Raw genomic sequence first — 12,493 nt, forward strand, 5'->3', positions numbered from 1 at the left:
GTTTCAAGGACAGCTTTTTTCCATCTACGTAACATTGCAAAAATCAGAAATTTTCTGTCCAAAAATGATGCAGAAAAATTAATCCATGCATTTGTTACTTCTAGATTAGACTACTGCAATGCTCTATTTTCCGGCTACCCGGATAAAGCACTAAATAAACTTCAGTTAGTGCTAAATACGGCTGCTAGAATCCTGACTAGAACCAAGAAATTTGATCATATTACTCCAGTGCTAGCTTCCCTACACTGGCTTCCTGTTAAGGCAAGGGCTGATTTCAAGGTTTTACTGTTAACCTATAAAGCGTTACATGGGCTTGCTCCTACCTATCTTTCCGAGTTGGTCCTGCCGTACATACCAATACGTACGCTACGGTCACAAGACGCAGGCCTCCTAATTGTCCCTAGAATTTCTAAGCAAACAGCGGGAGGCAGGGCTTTCTCCTATAGATCTCCATTTTTATGGAACAGTCTGCCTACCCATGTGAGAGACGCAGACTCGGTCTCAACCTTTAAGTCTTTACTGAAGACTTATCTCTTCAGTGGGTCATATGATTGAGTGTAGTCTGGCCCAGGAGTGTGAAGGTGAACGGAAAGGCTGGAGCAACGAACAGCCCTTGCTGTCTCTGCCGGGCCGGTTCCCCTCTCCACTGGGGTTCTCTGCCTCTAACCCTGTTGCAGGGGCTGAGTCACTGGCTTGCTGGTGCTCTTTCATGCCGTCCCTGGGAGGGGTGCGTCACTTGAGTGGGTTGAGTTACTGACGTGATCTTCCTGTCTGGGTTGGCGCCCCCCTTGGTTTGTGCTGTGGTGGAGACCTCTGTGGGCTATACTCGGCCTTGTCTCAGGATTGTAAGTTGGTGGTTGGGGATATCCCTCTAGTGGTGCGGGGGCTGTGCTTTGGCGGAGTGGGTGGGGTTATATCCTTCCTGTTTGGCCCTGTCCGGGGTTTCTTCGGATGGGGCCACAGTGTCTCCGGACCGCTCCTGTCTCAGCCTCCAGTATTTATGCTGCAGTAGTTTATGTGTCGGGGGGCTGGGGTTAGTTGGTTATACCTGGAGTACTTCTCCTGTCTTATCCAGTGTCCTGTGTGAATTTAAGTATGCTCTCTCTAATTCTCTCGTTCTCTCTTTCTCTCTGAGAACCTGAGCCCTAGGACCATACGTCAGGACTACCGGGCATGATGACACCTTGCTGTCCCCAGTCCGCCTGGCCTTGCTGCTATTCCAGTTTCAACTGTTCTGCCTGCGGCTACGAAACCCCTACCTGTCCCAGACCTGCTGTTTTCAACTCTAAATGATCGGCTATGAAAAGCCAACTGAGAGACCTGAGCCCTAGGACCATACGTCGGGACTACCGGCCGTGGTGACTCCTTGCTGTCCCCAGTCCGCCTGGCCTTGCTGCTATTCCAGTTTCAACTGTTCTGCCTGCGGTTATGGAACCCCTACCTGTCCCAGACCTGCTGTTTTAAACTCTAATGATCGGCTATGAAAAGCCAACTGAGATTTATTCCTGATTATTATTTGACCATGCTTGTCACTTATGAACATTTTTGAACATCTTGGCATGGTTCTGTTATAATCTCCACCCGGCACAGCCAGAAGAGGACTGGCCACCCCTCATAGCCTGGTTCCTCTCTAGGTTTCTTCCTAGGTTTTGCCTTTCTAGGGAGTTTTTCCTAGCCACCGTGCTTCTACACCTGCATTACTAGCTGTTTGGGGTTTTAGGCTGGGTTTCTGTACAGCACTTCGAGATATTAGCTGATGTAAGAAGGGCTATATAAAATAAAATTGATTGATTGATTGATTGCAAATCTGACGTAAAATAATACCTTTCAGAGTTTTGGCAGTTCCATCTCACCAACAAAAAAAACGTACACCAAACGGCCTGTGAGGAGCGCTACCCGAACAAGCGTAACACAGTATATATAAAAAAAGAGGTATCCTGCACGTTTTCAAGTTAAAAGTCTCCATTCTCTATTACTCCTCAGTTGAGTTTACTTCACAATTAGGTAGCTAATGTAATGGATTTGTTTGCCAGCGCAAGTCTAGATAGCACCAGCTGTATTATGCCTACAACAGTGAAGTTTCAGTCCGCTAGGTGTATCTCTACAGCATGGGCATATCTCTGGGTGACGTGGACATCCCCATGCATGCACCTTATCAAAATATGACTAATTCAATATTGCACCATCTCATTCTCTGGGCTCTGTCTGCAATCATAACCAGTAGTATCTACCAGGAATAATGAAACATAGAATAATATTTATTTAATCACTCAAAATCTTGCCAAAGCATATTCTGTAGGAGGGGTTAATATGAATTTAAAATAATTTGGCATGATTTATATGATTCGGGTCATGAACATATGGACTTTGAAATGAACAAGAGCGAGGTTAAGTGTAGGCTAAGTCTGGCTCAGTTGGTAGAGCATGGCGCTTGCAACGCCAGGGTTGTGGGTTTGTTTCCCACGGGGGGCCAGTATGAAAATGTATGCACTCACTAACTGAAAGTCGCTCTGGATAAGAGCGTCTGCTAAATGACTAAAATGTAATGTAAAATAAGCTTATTCCCACACTTTACAATAACTCTGTTGCAGTGGTCTTAAGTAGTCTCCGTATAGGCTATTCCCTCCATTGCGACACTGCTGCCCAGTTGAAGAACGTGTGATCTCCATGCAGCACCATGTGACTTTGGAAAAGCACCCCTCAGCCTCAGAAGATGCTCTTCTGGAGGCATAGAGTCATTATACCCTAATGTAGGCCTATTTGCCTACTAGCCAAATAAAGTGCAGAGCCTGCATGATGCGTGCAATTTGTCATTTAAACATTTAATTCATCCTTCATTCAGTTCAGTCAGTCAGTATGTCATCCATTCAGTCATTTGTCTGAGCTGCAATAGGAACTAAATCAAAGAGAATAGAACAGTCTTATCCATTTGTTTATTTAAATCCATCTGTATTCAAAATTATCTAAAATCTCCAGAGTTCTTTAGTCTATCACTTTAATAATTCAATGTTTAATGTAGGCCTATCCAAATATAAAATAGGCCTTCAACTTGTAGGCATTGCAATTTAGGTTATCATTTTGGGTACTGGTGTCTTGCGGAATAATTTTAGAACTCTATTTGTGTTTTATAACTGTTTTTAGTATAGGGCTCCCCTTAAAAATAAACCCTAGCTCACAGGCCTCTAAATATAGCCTCTAAATAAATGTTAAAATAGTTGAAGAAGCACGTGCAGTGGCTGATAGGGAAAGCAGATCTGGCAATAAGAATAGGTTATAGATAGTCTTGAACATTTGGGACCCCTTGGCTATTTCGCTCAGGACAGGTTATAGCCAAGACTTAATCAATATTTAGTTTTGTCTCATTTATTGATATGGATATAGCCTCTGCGTGATGGGGTTGTGAAACGCAAATGGCTATAACAAGCCTACATACAGAGTGGAATTCACGAATAAAACAGTAAAAATGCCTAATGTAAGGCCTACAGTCCGTGCTCCCAAATACTGGAAAAAGTGTGATACCATAGGTTACATGATCACCACAATAGACCCACATGGCTATAAAAATAAATTATGCAATTATATGGCCATTAAATAACACACAACAACATGGCATATTTAGATAGCGGAATAGGCCTAGCCTAAATCAGATGTACTTTCTATTTTGTAGCTCAGGCAGTTATTCTAGAAAAGGCTCTTCTGTGTCTTTATCATTCTCACACAAGTAATTTCCTGAAAGCCCAAGCCTATACTACGTCATCTACTAGTATAACGTTGTTATTGAATGCAGTTCTAAAACAAGCTCTAGACTTTTATTCTGGAAATGAAACTGGAAGCTGCAAAGCAACTCTAATGTCTGGGCTATAGTTCCTTGATTGACTAGCTAACTTCGACTAGCTACATTCTAGCTACATTCGGTTCATGTCCTTTGCAGATGCCACATTACTGACAAAACTGTGTACACATAAAAAAGATCTGTAACCGAGTAAAGGGAGACATAAAGTAAGAATTGAACGTGTAAATGTTAATTCATAGGCGTTTACATTTACAGATCTATTTTAAAGTTTACGTTTCATGTTTCAAGCATTGCTTTTCTTTTTATCCTAACAATTTAGGTATAGATTTTCTTACGATCCTAATGATACGTACTTTCAACCTTTTGGCAGGTATCTGGCTCCATAGTCCTTTTTCGATGCAGAACGAAGCACCAGTGGAATTGGGTTGCTATGCTTGTTTTCACCAGGCAGACTAAAGTAAATGGGAAGGAATCAACATTCTGTGTCTGCTTTGCTTTGAAGACTTTAATGAGGTTTGCCTGTCAATGATGACAATCGTTTTTTTAAATGCACTTTATAGCTCAGTTTCCGTTTTTATTTATCTAACTCAACAGTTTCTTAATGGTAGACGACATTCGCCCATGTAGGCTGTGTTGATATTATGAACTGGACTTACATCTAAATGTATTTACCAATTGATATGTTTGAGTTTTGGTTAAGACTATATTAGTACTTCAATATAGCTGATGTCAAACTCGGTTTCCATTACACAATTTCCTAATTGTCATAACATCAAGTAGACTAGATCCACATCCTCCCCCTATTACATCCCTCTGATGTTGTGGTGTTCATTTGCAAACTTCAAACTGAATAATTCATATCATTTTGTATGCAAGATAAATATGGGCTGATATTGTAATTCTGTATATAAATCATTAAATGAATGTCACATTTAAAATATGCATGATTCTTTATGTTAATATATGTAGGTTTTGTTCCATAGCTAGCCTTAACATAACAGTGACGATGATAGTCTATACAGACCGCGTGGCCTAATGGATAAGGCGTCTGACTTCGAATCAGAAGATTGAGGGTTCGAGTCCCTTCGTGGTCGTTTAATTTCACTGACCTTACTTATTTAGACATGTTCCCAATGTCATTATTTAAGTAACAAGTCATGTATCTTGTAACCAAGAAAAGGTGGGATCATTGACATAGCGCCTACTTAGTTTTAGATTGATTAGCGACCGATTTCCGCTCGTGTATGCTATATTCTTATAATTAAGTAGCCTAGTATTTATGTGTTTTAGTAGCAACATGAGTTGAGAAATGTCACCACAGGGTGTGTCCTCGTTCAATCAATGACAGTACGTTATTCTGTAACAATAGTAGCACTGATTGGGCCCCGTGTAGCTCAGTTGGTCGAGCATGGCGCTTGCAACGCCAGGGTTGTGGGTTCGATTCCCACGGGTGGCCAGTATGAAAATAAATAACGTATGCACTAACTATAAGTCGCTCGAGCGTCTGCCAAATTACTAAAATGTAAATGATTGATGCACGTTGAACTGTAACGTGGCCATTCCTAGCATCATACCAAATTCGTATTCTGGTAAGATTTCGTAATGTTGCGCTCGTGGCCGCCTGTAGGTCATGGAAAAAGCGCGATCAGAGTCTGCGCAACTCAGCGTTCTTCTCGTCGTCTGTGCGAAGTTTATGAAGCTGCACTGCAAGAGGAGAAAAAAAAACATTCGTCACTATTGGTAATTCCTGCTATATCCAATGAATCACAACTTCACATTTGTTATTGCTAACTCTTTTGCCAAGGTGATTAATTACTAAACTAGTTAAAGTTTCGATATGTATAAACAATCTGCAATCAAACGCGGACGACCTAGCTAGCTCGCTAGCCAGCTAGCTAGCGACCGAAATTAGACGACGTTCCTTCAAAATGGTAGCTAGCTAGGTAGAATGCATAGGAAAAGCTCGCTATTGCCTTATCAGTTTATCCACAACAAATTGGTAAAGATCTGTGTTCGTTTTCAAATTGGTATTTTGTCCCCTTCGTTGCATGGCAGGATGAACGTTTACCGTTGTTGAAAACACTGGCCTTCGTTGTACCGCAAAATAGTGTAGCTTGCTAGATTCAGCGTAGAGTACACAAGGGGGCTCAACAAAGAACCAGGAAGCATAATGCTCATTGGCCTAGCAAGAGAGCGTAAGATTGAAGCTGCTAATTATACAAATGGTTAATTTAAAGACGTACCCATATTTAATTCCCATGCAGAGTTGTATTTTTATTTTTTACAATTTACTATTATGTCAGGTATTCACGGCAATGTTAATGGTGTCCTGACTGCTGGAATGTATGTCTAGCGTACAATAAAAAAAAAAAAAGAGGTTGATGCATTACAGAAGTAATGTTTTAGGCACACTCAGGGATGGATCCCTTGTCCACCCATTGATTACGGGATATTATTTTCCCACAGAACAAGATCTTCCCCCAAAACATTTTATAAATTCAATGCACTATTTTCTTTATTCTAAAATATATGCATAATAATAAATAATGTATGCCATTTAGCAGACGCTTTTATCAATAGCAACTTAGTCATGTGTGCATAAATGTTTATGTAGGCGTGTTACCGGTAATTAAACCCACTACCCTGGCGTTGCAAGCACCATGCTCTACAAACTGAGTTACACAGTCTCTTATAACATGAACATATTTGTTTTACACAGGGATTCCTATCAGTGGTGTGCTTTACATTTAGTTCTCTCCTGCAGGCTGGCAGTGCCAGGGGTGTTGCCCTCTCAGGTATAGGTGGCTATCTCTTGGGCGTGTAAACAGGACAGGCCAAGGGCCGTTAGGGGTGCAACATGAATTTCAAATTCACCTATAGCGAAATAGAGGAACTTGGGGGCAACTTGCCCATGAAGAAAAGGAAGTCACGCTTCACCTTCGATGAAGTCCATCTGCTGCTGACTGAAGTCAAAAGAAACAGGCACATCCTCGTAAGTAAGTACCTCCACTCAGTGTGTACTGTGGGCACAAATTACAAGAATTTACGAAGTTTATGCATGGTAATGTCTGAGGCCTTTGGTCATGATCAGCATGAAGCACTCAAAATAGACATATGTTCACTTTGCATTTGTTTGTCTCATATTCTCTGCTTGCCTTTTATTCCTTGGAGTGCTATTGTCTGCCTTTGTCACCCACCACAGGCAAGTTTAACCAAGGTGCCTCATCAGACCTGAGGAAGCGAACATGGGCGGAAATCGCGATTCGCGTCAACAAAATCAGCGAGTGCCAACGGGAGGTCATGGAGATTGTCAAGAAGTGGGCGGACCTAAAGTGCGATGCCAAGCGCAGGATTGTGGCCATGCGAGGGCCTAATGGTGTCCGTATCTCCCAGAACCTGTCACCGGTGGAGAAAATGGTGCACGAAATACTAACCATGTCCCCTCCGAACAAGGCCACCATGGGCAGTATGAATGATGAACCTGAGGAGAATGACTTTGGTGACATGTCAGAGATGTCGACTCGCTCCTCAGGCACCTCTAATGGTATGGCTGGCCTTCATCACATGGCTATGCCTGGCACCAGCCCCCACGGCATGGGCTCGTCTATTTCTTCTTTCTCAACTCTGGATAAAGATATTGGCATGTTCTCTCAGATGCCATTTGGCCGTGAGTCTTTCCTGTATTCAGAACATTTCTCATGAGCTCTTTCTCACCAACACTTATGCACTCAACACACTCTATTCACATGTTGTATTGATTATTATTATTATTATTATTATTATTATCTTCTTTGTCATATTTGTTTATTATTGTCCTTTTAGGGGATCCTTCTCACTCATCTCATGATTTTTCATTCATGACACCAGTCGATGAAGGTAAAACTCTCTCTCACTTTGTTGTTTGTATATGTGTTTACACCTATGTTTCAGTGTAATTATGCATCTATGAATTGTGTGTAATCACGTTGTGTTTGTGTATTGCCCATAGACGACAGTCTGGGATTTGAGGACCTAGAAGAGGAGCCGCGGCACATGGGCTCCTTCCGCCCCCCTGCTGAACCTCGTCGCACCTACTCCAGATTCGCCGCCTCTTCCACCGCTGTCTCTTCCTCCATGGCTCCCTCCTCTTCCTCCCTCCCAGCTCCCTCCTCTTCCTTTCTCCCTGCTCCTCCCTCCTCTTCCACCTCTCCAGGGTCAGTCATGGGGCAGGGGGCAATCCGGAAGCAGCTAGCCCACAGTGCCTCCCTCAGTCTCAAGGAGCAGCAGGCCACTACTGCCCTGCTAGGGGCCGTGTCAGGGTCTCTGGGGGCCCTGGCCCAGTCCGTGCAGCAGCTGGTGGAGTCGCAGCAGGAGTTTGTACGCGACTCCTTGCAGATGCAGCGAGAGACTGTGAGCGTCCTGCGAGACTTCTCCACCAATGCCCTTGCTCTCCTGCGGGACAAGGTCAACGGCCACCCGCCGCCTTAACTCCCAGTTCACCTACAGAACCCAACACAACACACAGACCCTACCTGTGAAGTGCTTGCCCGTGGACAGAGATCATGTCATTAATACTGTTTGCTGATTCACCTTGAGAATGAGTATGCTGCCGCTAGTATAGAGAGTACTGAATAGCAGGAAGCCAAAATAAAATTATGAATATCATTATATACTGGAGATGAGCTTTCTAACCAGTGGCTGGTTTATTGTGTAACGTTTGATGATGAAGAGCAATGCATCCACGTGTCATTGTTCCAGAATCATATGAGGTTGTTTTTTTACTGAATGAAACAAGATTGGACATTGCAAGTATGTTTGTCAGAGAAGAACTTGTGCAATACTCTAAAAATGCTTTTCGAGTGGAAGCGAACTGTTGATCTGCTCCTGTTTTGTTTTACATGGCCTCATTTGCAGGCTTCCTCTAACAAGTATGCAATGACTGGTCATCCACACACATTCCAAGCATAACCAGCCACATTTATAGATTTAATTTGGGTCAAATCAATTAGATGACTAAGAAAAAGAGCAGCACATACATGTGGAAAGTATGAATGAGTTTTGATCTGCCAACCTCTGTCATATTACTATTCAAAGGTTAGGTGGTTTGGTTTTCAAAACGGGCAATAAATCCCACTACAACTACAAGACGACTAAATAGAAACTGGCCATATTTGTAGCATTTGCACTTCAATTTAATGTATTTTCATTTTGTATTGAGTTTAAATTATGAGTGTCCAGCTTTTTAGGAACGTTTTGAGAAGTTTTGAGTTATATTTTGTCAATGCTGAAGAAATGTGTTTTTATGAAAAAGTAACCTTTTCACTGAATTTCAATTAACTTTTTTGTTTTCCCAGAAGGAATGATTTTTAAAACATACTCTAGTCTACTGTACTGTAATGTGTGACTCCTTCAACCAAATCCTGAGAATAAAACAACCTGTTTTGAACTTATTTGATCCTGGAGGCAGTGAATGAATGTATGTGATCTGTGATCAGTCAGTTCCCAAGCTAAACCAAGCTACAGCTTTAAGACCCAGGTACTGACAATGTTGAAACATGATCTTAGGCTTTAATAAATTATAGGACTCCCGGCTCATCATACAAGGTGCTGGTGCTGTTTGCCCTTTGAAGGACGGAAACACAACACATTTGTGAAAAGCCAAAGGCAACACAGACATTCTGTTCACAGTTCTATTCCTTTTCTTTCACCTACTGCTCTCTGGATCCAGCTATCTGGCCATGAATCCTGAATAGTAAGTAGTGATGAGCTGTGAGTGACAATGGTATTGTAGCATTATTTGTACGGTTGTCGAAGCAGGATGTGGTCTCATGTTTAGGTAGGCTATTGTCTTGGATAACATTGTAGCTACAGTTAAAGGCCCCTTTAGGTTTGTGGGAGAATAAAATGCTCTCTTAATTTGGGATACATTTTCCCACTTTTAGGTCAATGGCTGTTGTGCAATGGGAGTCAACTTTTGTTTGTTTGGGTTTTCTTTTGTTGGTTCGGAAAAGCACAAAGAAACTCTTCAGCCCTCAAGATAACTTGGTCGAACCAACTAATATTAAAGAGATGGGAGGCTGACAGCTGTGTGTGTGTGTTTCTGCAGAGCTTGTATGCAATAACAATAGTGCATCTTCTGTCTTTCAATGGTGTGTTTCTTTATCCTACTTGATGATATAATCAACCTAAATAATAATGTTGTAATGTCTTCCTCAGCGACTACCTGTTCAAGCTGCTTCTTATAGGAGACTCTGGTGTCGGCAAGTCTTGCCTGCTCTTGCGGTTTGCGGTAGGCATTGTGTTAAAATAGAATACACACAATCTTTAGTGTTGTCCCATATGGCAAAGAGTAAACTGAAAGCGAAGGCCATTTCCTTTGTGGAAAGGACACTGCAAAACGTCATCCAACCCAGTAATGAACCACTGTTTGAAGGTTTGTGCAGCCATTCTCCCATTGTAACTAATAATAACACTGATCAGTTGTCTCTACTCCTCAGGATGACACTTACACAGAGAGCTACATCAGCACAATCGGGGTCGACTTTAAGATCAGAACCATTGAAATGGATGGGAAGACTGTCAAACTACAAATTGTAAGTACATGTTTATAAGACAAACTCTGTACAGCTCCAGTTGTATATTTTGGTGATGGGGTTGTGGTAAGGCTTGTTTGTAAGTTCTAACTGTTTGATATCTCTCTCCTAGTGGGACACAGCTGGACAAGAGAGGTTCCGGACCATCACATCCAGCTACTACAGAGGAGCACATGGGATCATCATTGTGTATGATGTCACTGATCAGGTAATATAGTGTATTGGAACACTTCCTCTCTATGGGCTGGATTGACCATCTATTGCATCGCAATGTACCAGAGTTAGAGATAAAACTATATGTACAAGATTTCAACTATTTTGCCAGGAGTCCTTTAACAACGTGAAGCAGTGGTTGGATGAGATTGACCGCTATGCGTGTGAAAATGTCTCCAAGTTGCTTGTGGGAAACAAGTGTGACTTGGTCTCTAAAAAGGTAGTGGACTCTGCCACTGGTCAAGTAAGTGTCTGTTCTCACTCATAAATTGCTTGTGTCACCATTGCACAATAGATTCCTCCTTAACTACAAATTACTGTCAATCATAGACATGTTAATCACACGTTATTGTGCTTTTGTTCCATTGTGTTGTGATAAATGTCATAGGATTCTGCTCTCTCTTTTTCTTGGTACGATTGCTTCAGGAATTTGCTTCGTCCCTAAAGATTCCATTCCTGGAAACCAGTGCGAAGAATGCTGATAATGTAGAGAAATCATTTTTAACCATGGCCTCAGAAATACAGAAGCGTGTTGGAAGTGATGGTGTTCAGAGTGAGGCTGCTAAAGTGGGCAACAAGATAAACAGTGCACCCCTTTGGCCCGGGGGGAAAGATGAGGCTGCTGCAGAGGAGGGGAATTCTTGTTGCTAATGCCATACACAAATTACAGTATAAGAGAATCAATGAGTTTGAACATTATCTTCATTTTCTTTTGTTTTGTTCAGAGATGGTAATTTATCCTTGTGAGAACAGCTATGCAATAGTTATGCGGTAGCCTGTTCCAACAGTGCAGAGAATGGGGCCAGCTGAAAGGCACCCTTTGAATTAGTCTGGGTAAAATTCTATGTAACACTCCACTCCTTGTGTTATATTCCAAAGAGTCTTTGGCAAATGACATGGAGTACAAGGAGTGGAATGTAATAGCTGAACAGGGACAGCAACCATGCTACCTTTGAATGGCCTGGGTATTGAACAAGTGACAAAAAACAACACTTGATTTACCCATGTGGGGATCCAGGATAGGTGAATGTTTGCTTGATGCTTTGAACTTGTAAGGTGAATTTAGGGTGTCATTTTATCTGTAACATTTGTGAAGAACTGATTGTTTTGGTTACCATGGGTGGTCAACAAGTTATTTTTTCTTGTGTTAAACACTTTTTGATTAATGTTTGTTGTTTAATGAAGACAATAAATTATATATTTGTGTCTTAATTTGTTTTCTTGATTGTTTTTATGCATAATGCAATGTTGTTGCATAATGAATGCATTGTTGTTGCATGAAACTTGAAACTTGTTGATGTATATGAACAATTTGATCAACTGAACTCTTAAAATAATATTATGAGTAATGTGTAATGTCCATACATAGAGTGGTGCACAGGTACAACTGTGGCAAATCATCTCTGGTACGGTCGGTGCAACCGTAGAAATAGAATCGTTCTAGTTCTGTGGGTGCAACACCCATAATCTGAAGCAGATGCTACTGTGTTGTTATGGCTGCCCTCTAGTGGTCATGTATATTATAAATATAAATATATAAAAGCAAAATAGAAGTAACATGAAAGGAATACATTATGATAATGATTGTCGCTATGCTCTACGAAAATCATAATTTATAACATAGGGGCCTAAAAGTTTAACATTTGAAAGACAAATCAGTGCAAACTAAGTTTGTCATGTCTTATAAAATACAAAATTAATTTAATACAACTTAGACTGGTCGAAGGGAATAAGAGTGGTACAGTAATATAAAATACACTTTGTTGTGTGTATTAAGCTACAGTTCTGTAAAAACCTACAGGGCAGGGATGTATTTTTAACAGACTTTGGGCATTGCCATCAGTAATGATGGACATTTTGGGTGGCATTCGAAGGTCAACGAAATCTTTGTTTCGATTGGAGAAAACGCTGTAAG

At 41.5% G+C, this 12,493-nt stretch overlaps 2 protein-coding genes and 1 non-coding gene across 3 annotated transcripts; all 3 read left to right on the plus strand.

Moving 5' to 3' along the window:
* Nucleotides 1–4,814: 4,814 nt before the first annotated feature.
* Nucleotides 4,815–4,887, plus strand: trnar-ucg. The gene has a single exon. It is a non-coding gene; the product is annotated as a tRNA-Arg (tRNA).
* A 545-nt stretch (nt 4,888–5,432) lies between these two features.
* On the plus strand, nt 5,433–9,222 carry LOC121562781. The gene is made up of 5 exons (XM_041874974.1): nt 5,433–5,533; nt 6,558–6,789; nt 6,996–7,460; nt 7,616–7,669; nt 7,782–9,222. Exons 2-5 carry the CDS (start codon nt 6,651–6,653, stop codon nt 8,258–8,260), a joined length of 1,137 nt encoding a protein of 378 aa, XP_041730908.1. The 5' UTR covers nt 5,433–5,533; nt 6,558–6,650; the 3' UTR covers nt 8,261–9,222.
* A 79-nt stretch (nt 9,223–9,301) lies between these two features.
* On the plus strand, nt 9,302–11,693 carry zgc:171927 (uncharacterized protein LOC100124616 homolog). Its single transcript, XM_041874976.1, has 6 exons — nt 9,302–9,524; nt 9,989–10,061; nt 10,270–10,365; nt 10,478–10,573; nt 10,691–10,822; nt 11,005–11,693. The coding sequence occupies exons 1-6, from the start codon at nt 9,511–9,513 to the stop codon at nt 11,227–11,229; spliced, it is 636 nt and encodes a 211-aa protein (XP_041730910.1). The 5' UTR covers nt 9,302–9,510; the 3' UTR covers nt 11,230–11,693.
* Nucleotides 11,694–12,493: the final 800 nt, after the last annotated feature.

The sequence above is a fragment of the Coregonus clupeaformis genome, chromosome 5 (assembly GCF_020615455.1).
Source record: "Coregonus clupeaformis isolate EN_2021a chromosome 5, ASM2061545v1, whole genome shotgun sequence".
Taxonomy (NCBI): Eukaryota; Metazoa; Chordata; class Actinopteri; order Salmoniformes; family Salmonidae; genus Coregonus; species Coregonus clupeaformis.